Source organism: Ostrea edulis, chromosome 4 (genome assembly GCF_947568905.1).
Source record: "Ostrea edulis chromosome 4, xbOstEdul1.1, whole genome shotgun sequence".
Taxonomy (NCBI): domain Eukaryota; kingdom Metazoa; phylum Mollusca; class Bivalvia; order Ostreida; family Ostreidae; genus Ostrea; species Ostrea edulis.
In genome coordinates, this window is record NC_079167.1 from 55,829,695 (window position 1) to 55,857,677 (window position 27,983).

The window sequence follows — 27,983 nt, forward strand, 5'->3', positions numbered from 1 at the left end:
AGTATTCTTCTTGATATGTTTTCACACTAGCCTACAACTTCACAACACAAAAAAATTGTGCCACTTCAAAACATACAAAAATTCATAGAATAGGAAAATATTAATATTTCCAAGTCTCTACCTAAATTTGACCATGATTGATAAATGATGGGGAAAAAGCCCAAAACAACCCACCCATAGCTGATCTTTGTGGCACTTCAATTCCACAGAAAAATTAGTTTTCAGAAGTGCATTGTTACAAATTTAATCTAATAGCTGGATGCCAGACATCATCAAAATTAACTAATGATACAAAGAATTGAAATTCAGATTACATTCAAAACCATCATAAGTCAATTTGATGTAGAAGCTATGCTGACAAGTAAACAATAATTAATAGCACTAGAATCATGGATATACATAGAGAAACAAAATAATAAATTGTCAAACTGACAATCAGTTCTTTTTTAAAGTTTGAAAATAGTCAACAATAACAAAATGAATATTCATGAGATCGGGATGCCATCCTTCCATGGCCATCTTGTATTTTGGGATTCCATGGAATTCATTGGTTTCCTCCAGTTCAATAATTAAACATGAGATATCATGTAAGTGGCTTTCCGGTAAGTCCAGCTTACCACACTTTCTCCATTCATGAGACAATATCATCAATACTACCCTTGCGATATCACAGAAAATACTGGCGTCCTCCTCTTGTGGTAGACATTACCGATTTGTAATCTCTAGTATAGAGGGATTCTTCTCTAGAATGGTGAGTATAATTTTGTCAACATAAGATTTCAGATTAATGTTCACATTTTCCACTTCCTGAAGCCTTGCCATAAGCTGAAATAGAAATCATAATTCAATTACCATGCATATACTTTCTTTATCTAAGACATATATCTGATGAATTTCAAAATACATTTATACTGCAATGGACTTGAGGTGAGAAATTTTTAGTGTAGACCCCAAAAAATAGTGTAGCCTAAAAAAAAGTGTAAGCCTAGAAAACTGGTTAGGCCCTAATAGACAGGGGCCAGTACCGAAACTGCTAGCAAATCTCAAGGCTATTTCTCACTGCATATAAAAGTTGGTTTACAATATATTTCTACATAAAACTTTGAACCTCTGTTGTGCCTGCAGGGTTATGCTGAACAATTTAGAATCTACATTACACGATGATGCTTGCATATCAATTTGACAAACTCTTAGGGAGATCTTGAATTTTCAAATATATTCCTAGTATGCAAAATTTTGATCATTTACAGTGACCCTATTCTGGCCTTGGGGTTTTTGGTTTGAACAAGCTAGAATCTTTTAAATTATTACATAAGGAAGCTTTCATACAAGTCTGGTTATTCTGGTTTAGTAAAAGACTTTCTCAACATCTCACTCTATTTTCACTATTTCTTAATTATCTGCCCCTTAGAATGGACATGATCCCTTCATTGATCTGACTTGAATCCCCTTTACCCAGGAATACATGTATATTCAGGTATATTTAGCTGTTGGCTCAGTGGATCTGGAGAAGTAAAAAATGTGAAAGTTTACAACAATAAAATCTACAATGATTGGTCTTTTCTAAAAGCTCATTTGAGCTAAAATGCAAATGCTATAATCTGATAATAAAATGTTAAATTCTAACAAAATCACATTTCCATACATTTGAATTTACAGATAAAAGATATTCAACCTTCTCAATGAACTATCCACAACGGATACCGTATAAGTGGATTTATTAGCAGGACACAAATTTAGTCATTTTTCCATTAAAATGGGTGTATAAATTTAGTGAGAGTTAATTCTAGCGACTTTATAATTTCAGGAAAGTTAACCATTTCCTCTGATATGGAATAAATTGTTAGCGATATTCAATTTTAGTGATCTCACCACTCTAGCTAATAATGCCAAAATTAAATCCTCGCTAAAATTTCTGCTTATATGGTAAATAGGGCCTAACAAGATCATCTTGTGGGACATAACTCGATGATATGTGTGTATATATATATATATATATATATATATATATATATATATATATATATACATATATATATACTTTCCTAAATTCATTATTACCTACTTTATTATTGGTTTACAGTATGCCTGTTACAATTGATAACAATGAGTGCTGGGTATCTCTCACAATGGAAACTTAAGATTGTGGAATTTGTGATTATCTTGGTCTAAAATATTGCTATAGAAATTGACTTTTCCAGAGTTAGAAAATAAAATTCCGTTTTAATTGTTCACAAGACACATGCACAAATGTGTTATCTAATTTATATTTAAGACCCTTTGAAGGGAGTTTTTGTTGAAAAAGAGTTTTAACTTGTCATAAAGCAAACATTATTTTGGATGTTCATTCTTTGTCCTACTTAAAAGCTGCCACTAACAGTGCATTACTTACTATAATATCCATACTTATAAAATGAAAAATACACAATTTAACTCATGTAATCAGAGTTGTTATTTTCTAGTTCTTGGTGGCAAAATCATCTCCTACAACATGGCATCACAACCATGCGCAGTCCAAACTGCATCCTTGCTTTTAATAATGTCATACCTCTTCCTTGGTTAAATGCTCCAATTCAGTGGCCAAGGACATTTCTTTTGTATCTTTGACCAGTGTCTTTCCCTCATTGATACACCGCGTCAACATTTGGGCATTGAGGTCCTCATTCAGATCCTGCAGTTGCTTGTTCTCCTAAAAGTTAGGGGACCATCTCAAAACATGAACATCTCAATACATTTAAAACGACACTGTATATTGCATGATACTTGTAATATGGAATGGAAGCACTATTATATAGAGGTTTTCCAATATAGGATAAAGAATGATGGAGGTTTGGGTTTTATTGGATTTTTTTCTCAACATGTGTACATGATGGGGATTCTCAGAACTGGAGATCTCTTGAATTCAAGGAAGAAAAAAATGTTAAGAAAATTTCCCTGAAAAGTTTGGAAAAAAGAATATCATGCAGCTTGTGCAGTATCTTTCCACTAAGAAAAGTGAGACCATTTCTGAATTGAGATAATACCTGACAAAGCTTGAAACAATTTGTGTGAATGCAAAGATTACATTTATTCTACTCTAACCAGCTTGAATCTAACAGTGAGAATTCATGGAACACACTGTAAAATTGGAACTAATGCTATTGTAAGAATCCATTCTTTCCTTGTATATCAAATGAAAAGTCAAGATGTTCGTGTAATAAACTTCAGCACATTTCCATTAAAAGTATACTAAAATACATGTCATGACTTGCTTGCAGTGAACTACCATTTCATTTTGTTGTACCAATTAATCATCTCAAAGTATCACTCATAGGAACCTGAGTAATTTTACATATGGCTGATTGGACAGGGGTCATAAGATTAAATACAAAACTAAAATTTATAAATATTATATTGAATTAAACGTGCCACTTGTCTTGACTACATTTTCCCATGTGTTACAATGTAACAATGCTAAATGTGACTATTAAAATAAAGTGCATCACCAGAGAATATGATACGCCTGTCTGGAACTACATGAACATATTATGTTTGCATACTCGAAATCACAAGCTGTGACATGGTCATTTTGCAACTCTATTCTAACTGTTACTCAAAATGCATCAACTTACTAGATTTGATGATCCTGGGTTACACAGTATGCAAAATATGAATGATATATGACTTCACTACACATGGCCATTCAGGGTACGTACAGCAAATTCAAATATGAGGTCACCATGACCTACCTTTTGGCTTTAACACACCATTAACCAAAGATCCATCAACTGATTGTGTTTGGTGATCCTAGGTCTCACAATGTGAAAGATATGACCCAGAAACAATCTGACTATGAATAGATACAGAATTCCAAAAGTAGGTTGCCATGACCTACATTTGGATCAAAACATACCCTCCACCCAAGATCCATCAGCAGATGAGGTTTGATGGAGCTAAGCCTTACAATGTTCAAGATGATATGACCTGGACATAATTTGACTATGTATACTTTTTAGAATTCCAAAATGAGGTCACAGTGATTAACCTTTGGGTAATGACCCCCCCCCCCTTCCCCCATGAAAGATTCATTAACTGACTAAGTTTGATGGTACCAGGCATTACAGTGCCAGATAGACACCATTTAAATATATATAGTCATAAAATTCCAGTGTCTGTCATTTGGGTTGTGACACACCTTCCACCAAGCTGCATCAGCTGACCAAGTTTGATTGTCCTAAGCCTCAGAGTGTGAAAGATACGACTCGGACACAAAAAAGCTAACAGACGGATGAACAGACAAATTAATGGATGGACAGTCAAACTTATACCATAATACCACCCATCAGCAGATGGGTGGATAGGGTGGATAAACACGTGATCTGTCAATCAGTATATAACTTCCTAAAAAATCCCACAATTTCCATTTTCCGATTAAATGTTACTTTTCAAAGTCTGGAGGGTGTGTGTTTATGTTGAATGTAACAACTCTCATCTTCCCATTATGATAACATACATTGTAATGCTATAAATTGGTTAAAAGAACCAAATTTTTTCCCTTCTATCTACTTCATTAAAAACAATCACATTTCTAACTTGTCTTAATCAAATCTTTAGGGTCAATTTTTAAAAAAAATTTTGCTTTTGATAATTTAACTGAAAATCTGCACTTCTGGTCTTAATGTCATGAATGTGATCAGATTTAAACTACTCTTACATAGGATTATATTGTCAATTAGACAGATAATACCATCGCCGGAAACCCATGATCGGTTGCACTCCTTTTACCAGGAGTGTGATCAACCGTGGGTTTATGACGATGAGATGATACTTGAGTTTCAGTAGACAAATCTTTGCAACAGCAAATGAAAACTTTAAAAATTGTTAGAATTTATATAAAATTTTAATATTTTGCAATACTGGGTAAGTGCTTTAGCTTTCAAGAAAATTAGAACACAAAATGTTTTAGAAACTTTTTCAAAGGGGACATAAAAATGTCTACAAAATAATGTTTTCAAAAAAGAATGTTTTTCAATTAAATATATTCTAACATAAAACATGAAAATTTAATCATTTATGGCACTATGCTGTCTACATAACAGTCTAAAATTAAAACCCAAAGGGAAAATCCACATACCCCGGTAGTTGTTCTACATTGGAGATGATTAATTAGTACAGCAGAAATTCAAAACAAAACTAAAATTTGTCATTAGATTTACATGAATCATGATTCAATGAACAAGATGCTAGTACACTGTATGTCATGAATGTAATTTGGCTCAAATCCAAGTAACAAGATAGAAGTTCTTCCATGATGAAAAACAGACACATATATGTAATCACTAAAGTTTTGTGACTAAAGTTGATAACTGAGTAGGAGAAAAAGTACAAGCAAGAGCTCTAAATAAGGGGAAACAACTGCCAAGCAAAATAAAAATTGCATTCCATAACAAAAAAAATAACACTACCAAGTAAAAGCAATATGAATGATTCTGTTAATCAACACAATATACTTCCTGATGAAATTTGCAGGTGTGATTAAATATTTTGAATAAGTAGTATACATATATAATTATTCAACTCTTTGTAAATTTCCAGTTTTAAAAATAAAAACTGTATCAAAATTCTGTTGACAGATTTAGCTAAGGATAATTAAATGCATTAGAATGAAGATATCAGTTTCATGATCAGATTTGTTTTCAAAAATTGATAAATTCAAATAATTATACTATGTATAGGTGTCAAACACAGAAAATTAATAAAAACCACTTTATTTTCTCTTGCACATGTGTGCCTTAATTAATGTTAACTCCCTCATTGGTTACTTACAAAAGGGGAGTGGTTGGGAAGGGACCACAATTAATTATATTGTGTTGGCCAACAAGGACACAAGCACCCAAAATGCACAACAGTATCTAGACGGTTAAACCAACCTGAGAGAGAGTCCTCCATTCATAAGAAAGGGCCTTCCAAGTTAACAAGAAACAAGTCAAAACGTGTCAAATTGTGGAAAAAAAATATTTAGAATATAAAAATCTAAATGCTAGCAGATGTGAAGAAAAAATACATATGACAATTTATACATACTCAAATATGAAGAGCATATGACACACTCAACACAAGTAGTAACATAATACATGTATTTCATGGTGCTAAATTTTCAAACTCATCACTTAACCCAGTTTATCATTCTCATAATAATCTGTGTATCATTTACAGTTTACAAATAATGTGAACCACAAAATCTTTAAAATAAGCTGCTACTTTTATTTTTATTTATTAATTATTTTTTTTGGGGTATGGCTCATTCTCCTGAATAGCTAGTTTCAAGATAAAAATCTTATAATAAACTTTTAAAAAATATATCAAGTTATATAACATATAATAATAGCACGATAATATTGCTTTTTCTAGCTTTTCCAGGTGGAGTTAGCAGTCACCAGTTTTCCTGTAATTATGGTAACCTTAACTTGATCCACCACTTTTCAATATTCATAAAATGAGTTAATTTTCTCAACATCAAAATTGTAACCATTATACAAAATATTGAGGAGTTTCACTGATGTAGACAATAAAATTATTCTAGAATTTGTAAATATATTGTTCTTACCAAGATAAAGTAAAGGTAAAATATTTTAAACATGAAAATTGTACGACTTACAAGTTTCTCCTCGTAAAAATTTACAATGCCGAACTCATAATAATGAAGTCTCATGAAAAATTCCTGATTTATATTCAATGACATGTTCCATCCATTGTTTGAAACACTTCATTTGTAATTTAAAAAAAAAAAATAAAACATTGCAAAGTCAGGCTTGTTAATTGATCACAAGTAAAATTCAATAGCAAGAAATAGTCGAGGGCTTATTAAAAAAGTGGCTCATTATCAGAAGCAGCTTATTTTCCAGATTTTAGAGTACAACATTAGGATTCATACCATAATAAATCTCAAATCAGTGGAAATAAAAATATCTCTGGTAATTTTCTCAATTAAAATGCTTACTGATAAATATTGTTTCATCAATATGCATCTGAAATTCTGAAGTATTTGACAGTATTACTGTGAAAATTATGAACACTCATACTCACTTCCTTTAGCCTATTGACCTCAGAGTTCAGTGCTTGGTAACGGCTGGGTAATTCTGCCATGCTGTTGTTCCGAGGACGCTGGGAGGACTGCCCATGATCAATCTTGTATTTACGTAATTCTTCTAGTTCCTTCCCTAACTCATCTAAAAGCTGAAAAGTTAGAAAAAGATGTATTATTATTTTTTATGCTTGCCGTGTTTAATAGGCTAGTAAAGCACATATAAGATTCCATCAAGTTGATTGCTGGAGTTTTCTCCCTTTCAAAGTTAAAAACATTGAAGTAAATAAAAGAGAGTTGATTCTCTTGTAAAATAAAATGCCTACAGTTCCTGTGGACTGCCTTTCCTTCTCAAATTTTTGTTTGAGTTCCTCGTGTTCACTATACAGTGTATTGTACTCTGCTTGTGTGTCTGTCAGTTTATCCTGCAAGTCCAGCTTCTCCTGAATCATTAATAGCAGTAGACATCAAGTGGGATATAGCGAGGCACTTTCAGAACTTTGACATTACTAAACATACCAAGTTTCTTTACAAGCATTTGCTAACAAGCTAAATAACAACTTACTACTCTTAATTTGTCTACTTCTAGTCTGAGCTTGGGATTTTCGTGTTTCAATTGTTCATACTCTTTTTCTATACTCTGAAGCCTATAAAAAAGAAACAATTTGAAAGAAATGTTCAATTAGCATATCATTTCACTAATTATCAACAACTTTATGAATCATGCCTTAATACACTCTACATCCCTCTGGGCAAATGATATTTCCAAGATATTCTTAAAAAAATGTACAGGATCCATCATCTCTGCCAATGAGCTTAGGGCTGTTCCAGTAAGACATATATGGGACAGAGGAAGGCACTTAAAATTAGGATGACCACCCATAGAAGTGATTTTGGTACACTCCTGTCCACCCATAGAGGCAAATAATGAAGCTTTATAGGGCACCTATAGAAGCAAATTAATTTATTTGAAAAGTAGAATTTTAAATACTCCCAAATCATAAGTTTTCTTCCCATCATACAGCACAAAATACTTTTTAATCTTATATCAATTTTATTTCAGTATTCAATACATGCAATTCCCTTTCAAGTTTCTGTCAATCGTGTATTCTTCTGATTATTTTCTCACAGATTACCCTGGTATATGGTTTGGTAAAATAACCACCCATACATACAATTTTTGTGCAAAAGCCACCCACCATAGAATCAATATCCCACCAGTGTGAACCACCCATAGATTTTAAAAAAACTGCCTTCCCCAGGTACCAAACATGTTTTAATGGAACAGCCCTTATGTCTTCCATTCTGTTTGTGCATTGCTTATGCAAGTGTGTTAATCTTTGGATAAAAATGCATAAAAATTAACTCTTAGATTTCATTAAAATTTTCACAAAAGACATGTTTGATGACTAAAAAGATTTGATTAAATTTTGGAAGCAATCTGAGGATAATAACACATTAGGAATGTTGGTGGAAGTGTGTAGGCTCTGAACCGTTTTATTTCAATTTGTATTTATGAATGAAGACTTACCTCTCAGAAATTTACTAGTAATTTGAATTTGTATTTATGAATGAAGACTTACCTCTCAAAAATTTAAAGAACAAGATACGATTGTGTACATAAAAGAGCTTGATAATTGTTAAATTTGATCCAGATTATTGCTTAGGAAAAGGTGTGCCCATCCGTCGAGCAAAATGAAATTAATATATATTGTGTATTAAGAGAAGATGAAAAATGTGTTCGAATATAGATTTGCTCGACGCATGGGCTGTATGTTTTCTGAAAGGAAAACACCCTGAATTTATGAAAATTTTCATTGATTTTTGCATTTTTGGCAATTTTATGCCAACTTCACGCTCCTGTCATACAACACAAAGCAATTTTGGATCAAACCAAACGTAGTTTGAATTTGCTTATATATTCCTTATTTGAATGCCAGGTTTTGGGACTCATCTATTTTCTGGGCCAAATGACTGTAGAAACTGTCCCTAGTTCTTTATCTATATTTATGAATGAAGACTTACCTCTCAGAAATTTAAATTTTATCTATATTTATGAATGAAGACTTACCTCTCAGAAATTTAAATTTTATCTATATTTATGAATGAAGACTTACCTTTGAGAAATTTAAATGTTATCTATATTTATGAATGAAGACTTACCTTTGAGAAATTTAAATTGAATTTGTATTTATGAATGAAGACTTACCTCTCAGAAATTAAAATTGAATTTGTGTATTTATGAATGAAGACTTACCTTTGAGAAATTTAAATTGAATTTGTATTTATGAATGAAGATTTACCTCTGAGAAATTTTATTTCAATTTTTATTAATATGAATGAAGACTTACCTCCGAAAAATTATAATTCAATTTGTATTTATGAAAAGACAGAGATTTATAAATAAAAACATAATCTGCAAGACTTACCTCTGAGAAATGTACATCTGTTCTGCTTTCTCTGTTTCTGCACGGGACTGAAACGGGGCAAAGAACACAAAATCAATATTCAGGAAATCTTGAAAATCAATGAATTAAGCTGTCTTAGGGCATGTAAGAGGACTATTGGCAGGTAGGACATCAAATAACTAAGACCCAGTACAAATCTTGCACAGTGTGAACAACATCCTCTCACCTTAAGGCAATAATTTTGGATTCCTTTTTGATTGTGTGTAAAAATTACAGATTTAATCAGCTGCTTGAATATCTATGATACCTAGTATTCAGCACATTATTTTCTTTGGTTTCCTATTCTAGATTAATTTTAAAATAGAATAATAACAATAGCAACATTCATGCTGAAAAACAACATCCAATTCAAACCATTCTTTGGTCAAAAGACAGTGGCTCTGTCAGTGTTCTTTGACACTACAAAATGTTAGTTCGATGATGGCTTTGTTAAGCATCAATTTAAAGCCATATTTACCTCTGATAAAGTATAACTTGAAAACTGTTTTTTCTTCATTATTACCTATGAAAGTATAATCTTGATTATCCTAGCTTTATTAGTACATATACTCTTTATATCCTTCCCAAAAGACAATACATAAAAATACTGCACCATACCATTATACTACCTGTTTATGATAGCTGAATGTGTGTATCAAGTATGATTATCCTAGCCATATTAGCTCTGTTTCTATCTTTATTGATGCCTATTAAAAATTATTCATGTGAATTTGAAGTGGACTTTGCAAAACAATAGGCTTCTTCCTCTAATCATTGGAAACATGTGTATGAAGTTTGATGATCCTAGCCTAATGAGTGCTGTTTTTATCTGACCCACAGTGCTGACAGATGGACGACGGATGCACTAGCTGTGCCATACCATAATATAACCTATTTATGACAGCTTATTGAAAGTATGTGTATCAAACATAACTCAAAACAAAAAATAACAAACTTGCATCAAGATTAACAAGATGTGTTTGTGAAACACTGATCCCCCCCTGTGAAAGATGCCTTTGAAAAGATATTTGTATCTATATTAAGTCTAAAGTAAACACACACACAGAGAGAGAGAGAGAGAGAGAGAGAGAGAGAGAGAGAGAGAGAGAGAGAGCACACTTACCAACATCTGTTTGAATTTTTTTTGTTCCTCAGCAAGGGTCTCCTGGGATTTCACCTCCACATCTTTTAGTTGTTCCTCTAATGAATGAATCCTGTTATGAAAAGTGTAACATTTGTAGCAATTGACAACAGGTAAAAATCTGACTCATTATCAAACAATGTCATTAAATCAAACATCAAGCAGAGAGGAGCTCGTCCAACATGTCTAGAACACATTTCACTCAAGGCAAAAATACACACACAAAAAATAGAAAATTAGCTTTTCTAAATGATGTTTCAAGAAATAAAAATCATTTTACACAAGAAATCAGAAAGTATTGAACAGGTATGGAAAAAGATCGTGAATCTTTTGTAATGAAAACATATAGTTTTAAAACATTGAAAACTGCAAAATAGAGTTTAGTGATGTTAGACATAACAGGAAAGTTAAAAATAGGTAGACAGACACAGCACAATCATCTTAAAATTTTGAAAGCTCAAATGTATTCAAGATTTTAAACAAGCATTGGAGATCGAGATGAGATATTACATATGTAAATATTAGTGTACATCTACAGATAGACTTGTTTATACCATACTAAGTTATAGCGAATGCTTGCTTATCATGAAGATTCAACAGATACATCTACAGATAGTCTTGTTTATAAAACAATAAGTTATAGTGAATGCTTGGTTATAATGAAGATTTGTTCACTATCATGAGACCCGTAAACTGTTACAATATCAAACAATGATGAACTTCAGTGGAAGTCAATATGTGTTAATATCGACCCATAACAAGTAACGTCAATCAAGACAAAGAGTTAATATGGACAAGATACCATTCTTTACATGTATGGGTCTTTATAAACATGTACTGAAGTTCATTATTTTCAATATACAATGTATTATTAATCACAAAAAAGTAAGTCACAGTCTTCACACAACTTCCTAATATCATGAATTACAGACACAAAAACAATTTTGCAGTTCACTATAACCATGTTTTACAATAGAGCTTTTACACATATAAAAATCTTAATAAAGAGAACACAAACTGCAGCCATCTAACAAATGCATCTACAGAGGACATAAGAGTGAGCAATCAGCATTCAAACCATCACCGATCAAGCATTGAGATGCACATAAAACAGATTTAGCAATCTATTTCTTTACAAACAAGCATGGTCAAAGAATGGTTTACTTCATTTTACAAATACAGCTAGATCAAATGATGTCATTTACCACGTTAATCATCACACAACTTTTACATCAAAAGATCAATGTCACATAATTTGGGGTCAGATAGCAAAATTCCTTACAAATGTTGACATTCAAAATCTATTTTTCCCAACCTCATTAGTTATGGAAACTTAACCCTAACAAACCTTTAGAAAATACAAAATTTGAATTTGATCTGTGGTTTGCCACTCTGAAACTAGCCTGCAAGTTTCAAATGAATCCATGCAAGCATAACAGAAAACAGTCTGGAAAACCAATATGGGACAGACTGACAGACAGACATATGGAGAAGAAAGCTATAGTCCCCTTCGGTTTTACAAACCGGTAAGGGACTAATAAGTAACTCTTTTCTTATATAAAATACATGTTCTGAATGACCTTGACCTATAAAAAATGACCTTGGTCCAAAAGTCCCTTTCCCAAGGAATATTAGTGATCAAATATTAGTGATCAATTATGACCAATTTCTGATGTAAGGTTAAGGAGATGGGGACTTTTATATCAAACATTTATATGCTCTGAGTGACCTTGACCTTTCCAAATTGACCCTAAGGGATCTTGGTCCAAAAGTCCTTGTTTCAAGGAACATTTGTAATACGTTTCTGCTAAAAGGTTTAGGAGATATGAGCTTGGCTGGATGGACAGACACGACAGCTACTAAATCCCCCCCCCCACCCCCAACAAAAGTAGATAAGTGTAATGAAGTTGTGGTGTTGAAATTAGTTAGAATTTACCTTATACAGCAAATATTGCACAATCATATCCTCTTATGAAAATAATTAAATCACCTGTGGATCTAAAGATTGACAGGCAACTGTTTTAATTTACTGAACTAAGCAGACAAGTGATGAATTTTAAAAATACAAAAAATGTTTTGCTGATATTGCATTCAGAGTAATACTTCCATTTAAAAAATTTTGCTCATGTGACACTCGTCCTTATTTTGTTTATGCACTTCTACCAAAATAAATATTTTAATAAGATTTTCCTTATATCCATCATTGAACTTTTGATATAGTCCCTACAGAAGACAAGAGATGCTTGTCCACCTATACTCTCCACAACTACAAATCTTACACAGCTAAGAACACAGAGAACACCAGAAAAGCAAGCAAGCACCTCTCATCAATACTTGGCTGGTACTCTGATTGATGAGGGCACCAGTCTAACCTTCATTGACATTAGTTTTCTTGTCATTGAACATGTCTAACATTTGTAAAACAAAAGACAACAATTATACATTATGTTCATGGTTGATCTGAGTTTTCAGTTTTTGTTGTTGTTTTTTTTTAGATAGCATCAAAACTTACATTTTAATGATACAATAATTTTAGATGTCACATTTTGAACTAATGTCAATGAATTTTTCTATATTATAAATAAAACATGTCTACACAATACAACAAATATATACATGTGTACATGTTCCCACACTACAGCTATATTGTGTTATCTTACCTGTCCACAATGCTACGAAAACATGGATCATTTATTGTACGCTGCTTCACATACTTTATATTAACTTTTACATTTGGTCTAGAATTCATTAAATTAACTATTACGAGAATGTCATTACCACATACAGAATTTTTATCATTTCTTGGTTTCTAAATTACAAGCCTTACATTTCAAAACAAATGTACTACGCCGCAACCTGAGGCTAAATGATCTTCCGTAATGCCACTATGAGATCATAAATCAAGTTATCTACATTTGTAATCAATGACAAAGCAAGGTCAGTTCTGTTTTTCTGGGTAAAAAGTAGTCCCAGTATCAGGGTATATCTACAAACCTTTCCATAAGATGACTGTTCTCATCTTTGAGTTTGGAATGACTGGTGTTAACAGTTGATTTTTCTTCTGAAATTTGAACTAACTGTTTCTCTAAAAACTGTACCTGTTTAAAAAAAATTACAGTTAGTTAGAATTATTTTTCACTTCATCATTGATTTAGTTAAATACATGTACATTGTATCTAACATTGTAGTTTCACTGTTCATAAAAAATTTGTCTCCTTTAGGTCAAAATTCAATCTCGTGATTTACAGCTCTTTATCACATTCATGTTTTTAAAATTTTGATCACTACCATCTTGAATAAATTCATGCTAATTTTGGAAAATTGACAGCTTAAAGGGCATAATTATTGCTTCAACAAAGGGTACAAAAAATATTTCTGCAGTCTGTTAATGGAACACAAATATATATACCTAAAAGGCAAACTGAATGAAGATTTCACAGATTTCAGAGCTTAGCTTAATTTGAAATGTTTGATTGATAAGCTAACTCTTCTATCACACTGCATCTGCCATCTACCACCAGATAACAAATGCAAATGAAATTATAGCATTCAATTTCACCTGAAATCAATAAGCCACCTGTAACAATTGATTGGTCACCAACACCAGGTGGTCATAACACTTTATACCTGAATCACACAAAACTGTCATTTTCCTCGATCTCTCAATTTTCAAAGGACTAATAATGCATTTATCACATTTGCATGTGCATTCATGGCTATATTACAAGTGTATAAGATCTCCTCTACAAATGTATAATTGGCAAATATCCCTCGTGGTTTTGAACGGTTTTCAAAATCACCTCTTGATATCATTACATGTGAGAGACTACTGGGCCTTATACATACACTAAGGAACAAGGAAATCTTTTAAGATCTAGTTCATATCAGTACTGGGTTAAATGTCCAAGGTAGCTTATGCAAACCATATCAAATGTGCAAGTTTGCCAATGTTCAGAGTTATGTTTTGTAGAAAACGTAGGCATTAAATACCAATGACTCTAACACAACATACACCTGCAGCTGGTAAGGTAATTCCTCTTAGTGTTGCTGCTTTCAGCAGAAATTTACAAATGAGTACCCTTTGATGAAAATAAAATGGATATGACACTAAGCAAAAATGTGTATATACATAAAATATATACATATATATATACACACACACACACACACACATATATATATGTATATATATATCCAAATGTGAAAAATTGCCTCAGTGTCCGTTAATCAATAGGTAAAATTTTTTAAACATGACATATTTTAATTTTTTACATGTAAACACACACACACACATATATTAATATATATATATATATAATATACATAATCTGTTGTGCAGCAGAAATATATACATGACTCTGGTAGATTTAGTTGTAGCTATTTAACCTACAATAAAGGTGTTAACATGATACACCTTTTGTATGCAACCTACTTGTGTCTGAACCTTATCAATTATACAATAAATTATGTTCAAACTATGAACTGGCTATAAGGGTATATGAGTTGACCACATTCAACTTGAATAAAGAAGAAAATTGTCTTTCCTAAGTGCCCCCCCCCCCCCCCCCCCCAAAAGAAAATTAAGTTATGTATAACAAACACTACAGTTTGTCTTTAAATTAACAAACCATATTTAACCAAACACTTGAAACTTTCAAGTCTGTTGTTTACCTTGAATGAATGCACTTCCTTTCAGCTCATAGTTATAAATGGTCACAAGGATCTAATACTTCCTTAATCATGTAATAATCATTTTAATAAGTCCTTTATACTTGCCCTGTCATTGAGGGTCTGGAAATTTCCATCAATATCATCCAAAACCTCATCTCCTGGCTCAGTTCGCGATCTGTTTTGTAGCTGACTGAAAAGAATAGTAGTTCTACACAATCTTTGCAAATAATTAAAAAATAAATTTCATTTTTGAAACCACATGAGGATATGAACTGCTGCGCTACAATCTGTGGCATACTTCATGAAGTTTGTTAGTGCTTCATGAAACGTATGCCGACATAAATTCTGTCAGAATTCCCACCCATAAAAATAGACCTCCTAAATTCATCAAGATTGATACACACATTGTTCACAACTGCATCACATTCACGAGGAAAGGGCTACCATTACAATTTGTAAAGATATGAAAGGCAAAAACATTGGAAATGTAAATATTTAAGAATACAGTTCTATACATGAATACTTTATCAAAACAAAATGGAAAAAAAAGTTCACAAATGAATAATAATTCCCATATTTAAAAAAAAAAGAGTCCTACATTTTTTTGTAACTGTTTGATCTTTACCTTGCATAAGCAGCAGACGTCACCCGAGACCTCTGACTGAAAAGTAAAATGCACTTCATCAATGTGAGAAATGATGCTGATGAACAACACAGAATGAATGATGCTTTTTGATACAATATATGTTACATTGTTTTAATTTAATCAACTAATTGGTCTATAGCCTGTACACAAGTATGTATTTTACTAGTCTGTTGATGTGGCATCACAGGAGGAAACCACTAGCATATACAGTACATCAGTAACCTATGAGCATGTTTTATTCATATCAATACGATGTGAGCAAGATCATTCATAGAATATGACAAATATCCTGATATTGCCATCAATGTTGTGACTGTATAACAACAATCCAATCTACCCAATCTATCAATCTCTAAGTAACTGCATAATTAACATCCAAGTGAACAGAATATATAGTGTGACCCTGCCAATAGTCATAAATAGTGCATAAAATGACCTGTTTAGTATATGACACGTCGAGTTCTTTTCATCCTGTGTATTAGTAAATTAGATCACAAAAACTGACAGCAGATCAACACCTACAGGCATTATGTACCAATACAATAGTGCAGTAATTGGAAATGTTAGAAATTAAGTCTCATAGGAACAGAAATGGAATGTTGGTGGACATTTCAGAAAATCCACAGATGCTAACCTTATAATATAAGATTTTTCTTACAGAGTACATAAAAGGTATGCTGAGGCATAATTTTACTATAAAATCTATGTATCTTACCCAGAGTTTCCCAACTTAGACTCCATGAATGATTACTTTAAGTACTCCAAATTTATAAAATTCCCACATACTGCTTCTAGATCCTACACATATTGTCAACAGGTATAGATATATATCATGTAGAGCAGGATTTACTGTTAGTTTCTGAATCGTGTGACATTTATGTACAGGGCTATATTCTGTGTTTCTTATTTTTACGGCATATTAATGCTATGTTCCACCTTGTGCGACAAGCTCAAAACACCATATGAAGGTGATCCAATAGTTATTTAATGTTTCTAATAATTACCATACAAAATAGTACATAATACTGTAACCTAATGACAATGTTCAGTGGCGGATCCAGAAGGAAGGGGGGGGGGGGGGGTTCTGAGGGTCAGAACCCCCCTTTCGTCAGAAAATTTCGCTAAAAAAAAATTTGAAGGTGGAACACCCCCTTTGAGAATCAAAATTAATGGTAGAACCCCCCCCCCCCAAATTCCTGGATCCGCCCCTGATGTATACTGTTACCTAATGGCAAGCATTTAGCTAGTTAATATGGAAGCTGGCAAAAAATATTGAACATTAGATTTTGAAAGTAAATACAATATATTTTATCAGTTTATCATCATGGTTTATTGCAAATCATCAAGGTAAGCTGTCTAAAATTAATTTCAAGAAAATATCTATAAGCAGATACTCAAAATTCTTCTATATATCACCCATTAGCTCTTTAAAAAACAATATGGAAAACTAAATGAAGTGTTAGTAAAACAGAGAGTTAGAAACAACTAGATAGAAATTTCATCATCCATCACACATGCATGAGATCAAAGAGTTATCTACCCTAGACTTTTACGGTGGTGTTTATCTCCCCTTCTGGTTCTTACTTTGTGTAAACTATCATGACTTCTGCAAAATAATAGAAATATCCCTCTAGTGCCATAACGTATTTTTCATTCAATATTTGAAGAAGAATGCTTGAGAATTAATCAAAGGCCTCAAGGACCTCAGAGTCGACTCGCCCGCGATTTCCAACAAGGGGTGGGGCCGGTATACAGCTGTGTCTTATAAGCTTTAGGCCTAATTCTGAAAGTATGGTCAAACATGCATATTATGCTTAACTAAATATCTATGGAAATGCAGTGTTACAAACTAGGAACACGACACATTGGCTAGAGGAATTTACCCATAAAAGCTTAAAAAATTGTGTGAACATAAAAGTTAAATATCAGGAACTACCCATGGTACCCAGCACATCTACACAAGATGGTCATTTATTGGTACTTGTATGTCAAATATCAAAAGGCTACCGCAAAATACAAAACATTAACAGCCCGGACACAATTTGTAGCAGGTATCGATACAAATTATTCTCTTGAATTCTTCAAATATCTTGATCGCCTCTTCCTTCATTCTGTTTACATGAAGTATTCCCGCAAAAAATGTTCCACGTGCGTATGTAAATGATGTTTACTCGTTTGTTGTTTATTTATTTAAACAAAGCAAATATAGAATTTGTCAATTCATTTCAGATATTTTTTTGTCAGAATTCTGTTAGACTAATGAATTTACATGTGGAATAACAATGCTAATGTGAGCGTAAGGAACGATAACTCTGGGTAGAGATTGAACAATGTACATAACGTATACATGTGTGTTCACATTGTCTCCAAACCAAATGATAAAGAAAATATTATTGCAATTAGGTAACACTACTTTTAAATGCAAGAACACAATAACCAATACTTTGTTTAAACCAATCACTTTGATATGCACAATATTTCCCATATTTTGCCAAAATTTCAATGACAAGAGATTATAAGAACTATTTGCCTTATCTCGCGTATGTATAAACAAAGATTTGTACTCAAAATCCATAGTGTAGTGCCGGTGATAACAAGGGTCTTCTTGCTATTGCGAGCCGACTCAGTAATAAGTGAAATCCTAAATCAACATTTTGAAAATTTAAACCATTGCAGGAATCTACTTTGCTACTACAACTTTGTGTGAAAACCAAATCAATTCAGTATATAGCATCACTTTAATATGAATCCATAATATTTATTGTGACAGGAATTTTGTGTAACTTAGTTATAAATCAAGTGGTTCCCTGCTCACTGACCTGTTATGTGAGGGATCAGACAAATCTGACTCAATATCATCTATTTCACCAAAGTCTTCATAATTCTCCTCATCTGTGAAGTCTAGTCTTCTGCATGGGGAGATGGGAAAAGACATGCATCTTAATTACAGTTTACCTTTAACCAACGCAAATCACAGCCTGAATAAAGTTCTACCATCAATCATCCTTGAAAACGGGTAATCATATATGTGATAAGCTTCAACGAAGCCCAGAATTTGAAACAAAATTAATATTTTGGTGATGGCTTATTAAACCTTATTTAGACTCAATACCTGTGCAATTCTTAGAAATGGAATGCATAATGTATATAAATAGTACTTTGCATGCAAAGTGGATGCAAACTACATGCTCAAAATATGGAATAAGCACATCACAATATGGTACTACACACTGCATATGTATACAAGAGATGGTTAGCTTTTTAATCAGAAAGAAAAATTTGGTAATTATATGATGATATTAAAAGTGATTTTTTGTCTACTCTGAAACCCCCCTACATGCTATTGATTACTGCCTGTGCAGTGTTATTTTAGGATGGACACCAGGATATTTCTGTCTTGGCCTACTCACTTGGAATAGAGTGCACTCTTTGACTGGTCCTGACGTAATCTAATTATTTGAGTTGGACATGCACAGATTTTAGGGATCACTCTCAATGGCAGAAACTTTGATCTCTCAAAGTTCTCAGTCTCTCAAAGTCCCAATTTCAATTTTTTCTCTCTGTATAACCAGGATAACTTTGCAAATTTATTCTGTATCTCTCAAACTTTTCATCTCTCTAAGTTCTTGATCTCTTGAAGTAAAATCTGGGATTGCTATACCTATTCATTATATTTCACTATATTAAAGGGACTGGTTCACGATTTTTGATAAAAATATTTTTCATTTTTGATGTTAAACATTAGAAATATAACTCATTTCATGTTGACAGCCAAAATTTTGACCTTCTGAATGCAAGAATGTAAGCAATATTTTAGCCTTGAATATGTGTTATGTAAACAAAGACTCGAGTCTTTTTATGTAAACAAACAAAGAAGTGAAATATTGATTTTGTAATATAATGCTTCTTAATTTTGCATAGTCACAAATTTTAACTTTTAGGTGACACATTTCACCCCAAAACTGCTTGAAATGTGAAAGATATGATAAACTTAGATCGATATCCATTTCTTTTGAAAATTTCGTAAACAATAGCATACCGCAATCTTTGTTTACAAAACAAATGATAAACTCTCTAAAATGAGCTTCTGTGATGATGTATAACCTTAATTTTCATGTGAAATCTTTCAAACACATTAGACAGTAGATTTTGATCATTAAAAGTGAAAAACAAAATTTTGGGTAAAATCGTGAATCAGTCCCTTTAAAGCATAAGATTAAAATATATCAATTAGATTGCTGATTTCTGGATTTAGCCAACACTCTCGATCTGTTGAAGTTTTTTTCAGGCAGTCCCATGGACTTTTGAATGATCTTGAGTCACCTGTATATTGATTGCCTACATTGTATATGGTGTTGAGTGTAGATTTTTTGATACTACATGTAGTAATTCCAGACTAATAAATCTGGTGTTGGGTGTTGACTAGATATAAAATAAGATATTGAATGCTGTTGAGAGCATGTTTTCTGGAGTGGTTCTAGATTGTTGAGTGTAGATTATTTTGAACTGGTTCTAGATTAATCCATTTGGTGTCGAGTGTAGACATTTTTGACTGGTTTTGAAATAAGATATTGAGTAGTGTTTTGAAGCGTTTCTCAGGGAGTTGGGTGCAGATTTTATTTTAAGGGTTGTTCCTGGAATAACTTATGCATTTGATGTTGGGTTTTTGTGTTTTTGTGTACTCACAAATTACTTACCCATTTGGTGTTGGGTGTAGATTTTTACGGACTGGTTCTGGTGTGGACAGGTCAATCAGGAGCCCTGGGCCGTGACCATCCTCGTCTGTGTTAGTGTCGTACTCATTGTAGGTGTAGGCACTCGCTTCAGATGTTTCCGGGCACTGGGAAAAAAATTCACACAATTTTGAAAATATTCTAGATGTATTAGATCTATATATGAATTCTAATTATTGGAAAAAATTTTTCGATTCCTTCTTCAATTGCAATTATGATTACATACATTTAACTTTCAGATATAAATACCAAAATACATTCAATTTTAATTAGATCTTGCCTAGAAAAAGCTTACCTCTGTTGAGGATATATCCCCTGTGATGATGTCATCAAATCCATTCAGGAAATTGTTATTGTTATTTGAAGAGTTTGGGATCTGGAATGGGCTTCCTGTATTTACTGGGGAAACTGCAAATGTAAGGAAGATAATCTATAGTAACATTCCTGAGCATCTAGTTACTTTACAGAACTAGAAAACTGACTCAATCAGAAAGGGTCCATTATGAACTTCATTAATGTATTACATACATGTACTAGTACTACATGTAATGAGATGCAATTCATTTTTTTGTAATGATAGAGAGGAGTGACTGCGTTCTTTTCCCAAAACTTCTTTTCCATGTTCAACTACAGGGTCAGTTATGTTTGTATAAAACGTAAAAGCTGCAAGACGTTAGTGTAGTAAACCTAGTGGGAAGGTCTGCTGTAACCTGACCTTCCACCTTAAGACTCCAAAATATATAGCCATCTTTCTATAATGGTTAAATACATTTATGTCAAATATTAAAGTGTTATGTTGAAAACTTTTAAACTTTATGTGCCACAATGAAAGCAAAATAAAATCTGAGATTTAACCAAATTCTTTAATGGTCAAAACATAAAACCCTTGTTACAATGAAAGTAATTTTTAAAAAAAGACAAATGGACAAACAGAATATAAAATCTATCGGTGCCTTTCTTTAATCATCAACTACCTTTGAATAAAATATGAAAGGTCGATGTTGAAAACTTTCAAATTATTGTGTCACAATAAAAGCATTGTGAAGTTACAATTTGAAGGACTCTTGTGACCTTGACCCTCAAGCTCATGACTCCAAAATTCATGGGTATCTTCCTTTATTGGTTAACTACCTTTGTATAAGATATGAAAACTATGTTGAAAACTATACAAGATATCTTGTCACAATGGGGGGGAAGGGGGGGGGGGGGCAGAGATGATAAGACAGACTGACAGATCTGTGATTTCTGCATTTTCAATGTGGAACCCTAATAGGTTTCTTTCGTGGTCAACTCTTCCTGTATGAAATTTGGAAATGTTACAATGAAAACTATTTGAGTTATCGTGTCATGATGGATATACATCAGAAACAAATTTCATTCCTGAAAATTATTAACATGAGGGTAAGAAGTACAATGCTCAATCACCCCTGCACACTGGAAAAGGTTAACACTTCATGAAATGATGCTGACCTGAAGTGTTGCCATCCATGCATACATGTGTCTTTCTCTGATTGTACAATGCTTTTGTATAAGATTTGAAAACATGGTGGAAATTATTTGAGTTATCACACCACAACAAAAGTGTTGATGGAAAGATAGACAAAGTGATTCCTATACATAGCTCCAGCATTATAAATGCAGAGCTCTAGCTACTGTTTACTTCTCTATACTGTAATCAGTTTAAGAGAATAAATCATTGTCATTGCTAGAAGTACAGAAGCTAATTTGATTGTTATTCATAGCCAACTTATCAAACACATTTGGGACAAGACACCACTGACCAATAATTCCAATGTTATTTATTACAATTGTTTTGATTGGACAAAGATAAATCTAAACGGGAATTTACACATCAATAAATCCAAAAACACTATGTATACATATGCACTTGAAAACAAACAACATAGTGTGGGGAAAGTATTCAAATTATTGAAGTTGATAATGCAGGGAACGAATATTGGAATTATAAGAATCAAACATTCTTTTTGAAGAAATTATCGATGTGTAAACTCTGGACATTTTACTCACAAACTTAACATAAAAGTGCTTTGCACTTTTATTCAGTTTGTGAGTAAAATGTCCAGGGTTTACACATCGATAAATTCTTCAAAAAGAATGTTTAATCCTATAGTAACAGCATGTGATCCTCAAGCAAAAATCTGGTGAAACGTAACCCTCATTTTGCATGTTTGAAGAAGACATGTTCATGTCGAGACACTGGGCTCCCACACATTTTCATGTTGTATTGTATCAATTAAGGACTATAATGACAAGGACTATTTACACATCCACATTTATGCTTTTGCTTCAAAATTAAGGGTATGCAAAAACCAGTCTATGCAACTAAGTTGCTATTCTCAATTCGATTAAAATGATGTTGGAATAAGGGGTCCACTTTCCTTTTTCTTTTCCCCCTCCCTTTCACTTTTCTTTCCTTTCTTCTCCCCTCTTCTTCCCATCTTCTGTCACCCACTCCCCTTTACCCTGTCCAACCCCCCACAACTGCAAACTACAAAATGTTTTAATATCTGCAAGTTCAGCCAGAATAAAAGACCCACAGGCCTTATCAGTCACCTAGACTAGTTATCACTAGTCTCAAGTGCTATGAAATCTATAATAATTTTTTACCATATTGACCCTGCCCTTGACTTTGAACCTCTACCAAAGTTTGAAAGTTAAGATATTTGGTTTGTACATTCCATTCTGCTTTTCCTTATTAAATATGCATGAAAAGGAAAAGGGAAATAGTATCAGCAAAATTAAAGAATTAAGTTTTTCAATGATAGACATTTAATCACTGTGACCTATTTGGCACAACCATGGTACCAAAAAACCCCAGGATCATGAGATTTACAATGTTGGAAAAAACTACCTTCTCTTTCTAAATATCCATTTAACTTCAATTTAGTATCAATAGCATTAATATGCAATATTTCTGACATTTTTTTCCCTAAAAAATATTTTCATCTCCTCTTTATGAAGAGTTCTTGTGTTTCTGAAACATTTAAATTCTATAGTGTAGTAATACATGTATTACCAAACTTCATATCATGATCTGTCAGACTGGTTAGCTAGCTCTCCTTAATATTGTAATTAATGCAAGGATACTGGGATTAATCCTGCTTAATCCATAAAATGTTATCCCCTTCTTTGCTATGTCATTGAATATATATATATATATATATATATATATATATATATATATATATAAACCAAAATGACATGAAAAATTATATATATTATTGATAAACAGATAAATGCATGTTGTACGAGTCCTTAAAGACGTATTTGAAAATGTTTTACCCATAAATACAAAGTTTGGCCCAGCCTTGGAAGTCAGATTCTCTACTCCATGGATCATGAAATTTACAATTTTCGTAGATGCCTCCCTACTCTACATGACTATGTATTCAGTTTTTTGTACAGATGTGTGGTTGTACAGAAAAAAGATTTTTGAAAATTGGTAAATTTTTGGCAGTTTTTTTTACTTCCCTAAGGCTCCAGTGGTGCAAGAAGTATGGGAAACAATACATCTATGCTATAATGACAGTGAGAATGAATCTCGTGTCGGGAATGTTAGAAAAATCAGTATCCCAAATTAAAGGTAAGCACACTATTCCTCTCCAAACTAAAGGTAAGCATATTGTTCCTCTCCAAATTAAAGGTAAGCATATTATTCCTCTCCAAACTAAAGGTAAGCATATTATTCCTCTCCAAACTAAAGGTAAGCATATTATTCCTCTCCAAATTAAAGGTAAGCACACTATTCCTCTCCAAACTAAAGGTAAGCATATTATTCCTCTCCAAATTAAAGGTAAGCATATTATTCCTCTCCAAACTAAAGGTAAGCATATTATTCCTCTCCAAATTTAAGGTAAGCATATTATTCCTCTCCAAACTAAAGGTAAGCATATTATTCCTCTCCAAACTAAAGTTAAGCATATTATTCCTCTCCAAACTAAAGTTAAGCATATTATTCCTCTCCAAATTAAAGGTAAGCATATTATTCCTCTCCAAATTTAAGGTAAGCATATTATTCCTCTCCAAATTAAAGGTAAGCATATTATTCCTCTCCAAACTAAAGTTAAGCATATTATTCCTCTCCAAATTAAAGGTAAGCATATTATTCCTCTCCAAACTAAAGGTAAACATATTATTCCTCTCCAAACTAAAGGTAAGCATATTATTCCTCTCCAAATTTATTTTGCCAAAAAGAACCCAAATTATGAAATTATCCTTGAGAAGTTAAGGCATCTTAAGGGAGATATGCATTTATCTAATTTTCATTCTTATCTGTTGTAAAGGAAATGTCACAGACAAATGAAGGTGTAAGAGACAAATGGCTAAATTATGACCACCATAATGTCACAGAAGGGCTATATATTGACATAAACTTTAACTAAAATCAGCACAACTGTCCATCCACCTATTTGATGAGGTATACTGTTGACAATTTATTCTCAGTCTGGTGAAAACTTTCCCACCCAATGACAACAATAGGATAATCAAAGTCAGATATAAAATTGCATTAGATGTAGCAGTAAAAGGAAAATCTACTTACATTACAAAAAATCTGCACAATGATTAATCTCTATTTTGCAAGTTAAACTCTCAGGACACAAGAGGGGCACATCTGCTGAGTATGGATCATTTCCAGTCAGTATTTTCCAAGAAACAAAAAAAAAAAAAAAAAGACCTACTTTCTCCACGAAATTTTTGGAAACTTGAACAGTTAAGTAATTAATTCTTTTGACATCAACAATTTCTATTTGAACCCAATCTGACTAAAGTGCAGACCTATATTATTATATATATAATAATATAGGTCTGTACTTCAGTCAGATTGTATTTGAACCCCTCCACTACCTCGACTCCATGGAATGATTTTTTATCTCACACTATATACTTGGTTGTATACCTCTCCTTTTCGCTCTTTTCCTCCTATTAGTATAAGCACAACCATGTGAACAGTTGGTCAGAATATGATGAACAGGAACACATCTCCTTTCATAACATGTCTCCAATACTTTCTGCCTCCCCAAGATTTTGGGGCACAGATTGTCACAATACTCCACCCTCACACTCTTCCTCCCAGAGAAATGGAATGGGGCTTGGTCTGTCTGGGAGCACTTTTCAGATATAATTTGAGTTTTTAGACTTGTCTTTCCAAATCCAAAAAACTTCTTCCAGAATCGGATGCACTTCACAATTAAGCACTTGATGCATCCAAAGAAACATCCAAAACAAGACATTGCAAATGTTAAGTATATCATATGCAAATGTATATGGACTGTACAATTGTGATCAAAGTAATCACTAGAAAATATAATACAAAGCACTATATAGAAGCAAAAAAGCTTCCAATCCAATTACAGAATAAACATGAAATGGTATAAAAACAACTCACACAGCCTTTGTATTGACACCCTATGTGCTCACTGACCAAATGTGATTTTTGCTCACAAAGGACAGATCCCTTATTCACACAATGGGCACAGCTGACAGATTTGTAATATATTGTACCATAAACTCCAAACAGAGTCCCTGTAGCTCAATTAGTACTTATATCAACTCAAACTCGTACATCATTATATTGAAAAAGCATCCCCCAAAACATTCATAAACAATATTGATGTGTTTTTGTCGATCTTGTTTAAAATACCACACAACATCATCTATGTCATTCTTGTTTGTATGGATTTCCTCTTAAAACATAACTAAAATCTTAGTTGGGCTAGGACAATATAGAAGTAGGCTGATCTGATACAGATCTCATGATACTGTAATATATATAAAAGGAGGAATTTTTGGGGGGCTGGACGGGGAATTGAACCTGGGACCCAGCCTGCATTACTAGTCAAGTGATCTGACCACTGAGCTATCCAAGCCAATATCCATGGTCCGTATAGCCATAACTACTACATTCCCCCCTCCTTTAATTAGCTGTTGCCCTCAAAGACACACAACCCAGATTCTTTTCGCCTCTAGTAAGATGTGGGGGTGGTCAACAGCACCAACATTAATATATAGGAATGGAGGAAATTTATTGGGGGTGGGATGCTAGATGGTGAATCGAACCCGGGATCCCAGTGTATTACTAGTCAAGTGTTCTAACCACTGAGCTATCCAGGCCAATACACATCACGATACTTATATATGAATAATCACTGTGCACAGATGAATGGATGAATTGTCTTGGCCTTATCTTCATATCATGAATCCCTTCATCAATTACCATTTTTATCATACACTGACTAGCCCATAATCCCTGTGTACAGTTATATATAAACTATCTGTGAAGTAGGAAGGTGTTTTGTCAACTGGCTTCCCAATCAGATACATAGACAACTGACAAACTGTACAATATACTTGCTAATTCAATGCGAAATTGTTCATTCTTTTAATGAAGAACAACATTTTGCATGGCAATCAAGTGAAACTAGTGCATATTTGATTACAAATTGAAAAACTCTTAGCTATGGATTACACAAATTCACAACAAATTTAACTAATGAAAAATCTGTCTAATATTGACGTATGACTATAATCACCTGAAAATTTGAAAAATGTTGAATGAACACTTACAGATTACACAAAATTAGGTACTAGACTTGAGTGTTTTGGATGGATGAAATTGAATGGATTAATGGAAGACAACAAGACTAGAACTACTAGACTTGTGCATGTGCTTCGATCCACTAGTGGTACAAGTAATAATGCTTGCAATTTTTAATCTTATAGAATCCACTGAGTTACTTGTTATTGTTTACTATGTGGGTTAATGAAAATCATTTCATTATGTGTTTGCTATAAACAAGTTTTACTGTAAGAGTCTATATATGATATATATACATGTGTGTATTCCCAAGAATATAGGACACTATATAAGTGCATTGTGTACATGTAGTGTGTATAATCATTTAACTATCTTTCTGTGGGCTTTATCATAATGTCAGTCATTTGCATAATGCACTGCATACTCCTACAGGTTAGCTATGTCAGTGTTTAATGTAGACATAATTATCTAAAGCACACCTTCAGAACCATATCATCATTATTTGTATGTATTGATATGCATCTCTGACATTTTACACAATGGAATGACTATTATACTATAATTTAAGACAAGGGAATTAGAATCTTTTTATGTGAATGTTTGTCTGAATGAGTTGTTCATTTTCTGTTATGTTAAGACACAGAGTAGATCTGAGTACTTTTAGCATTTTAAAGCAGTAAAACTAAAACCAATGTCCTCTTTAAGAGATGTTTAATATACATATAA

At 32.8% G+C, this 27,983-nt stretch overlaps 1 protein-coding gene across 1 annotated transcript in view; it reads right to left on the bottom strand.

Moving 5' to 3' along the window:
• LOC125669058 (lethal(2) giant larvae protein homolog 1-like) overlaps positions 1 to 25,968 on the bottom strand; it is a 62,194-nt gene extending 36,226 nt beyond the window's left edge. The window contains exons 1-14 of the mRNA XM_056161399.1: positions 25,620 to 25,968; positions 20,997 to 21,109; positions 20,666 to 20,808; positions 18,788 to 18,877; positions 15,948 to 15,983; positions 15,428 to 15,512; positions 13,646 to 13,749; positions 10,634 to 10,724; positions 9,493 to 9,539; positions 7,629 to 7,710; positions 7,390 to 7,506; positions 7,066 to 7,215; positions 2,549 to 2,689; positions 710 to 825 (exon numbers count right to left, since the gene is read on the bottom strand). Coding sequence (XP_056017374.1) covers positions 710 to 825; positions 2,549 to 2,689; positions 7,066 to 7,215; positions 7,390 to 7,506; positions 7,629 to 7,710; positions 9,493 to 9,539; positions 10,634 to 10,724; positions 13,646 to 13,749; positions 15,428 to 15,512; positions 15,948 to 15,983; positions 18,788 to 18,877; positions 20,666 to 20,808; positions 20,997 to 21,109; positions 25,620 to 25,953 — 1,649 coding nt within the window. The 5' untranslated portion in view covers positions 25,954 to 25,968. The remainder of the gene's footprint in view (positions 1 to 709; positions 826 to 2,548; positions 2,690 to 7,065; positions 7,216 to 7,389; positions 7,507 to 7,628; positions 7,711 to 9,492; positions 9,540 to 10,633; positions 10,725 to 13,645; positions 13,750 to 15,427; positions 15,513 to 15,947; positions 15,984 to 18,787; positions 18,878 to 20,665; positions 20,809 to 20,996; positions 21,110 to 25,619) is intronic.
• Between the last annotated feature and the right edge of the window lie 2,015 nt (positions 25,969 to 27,983).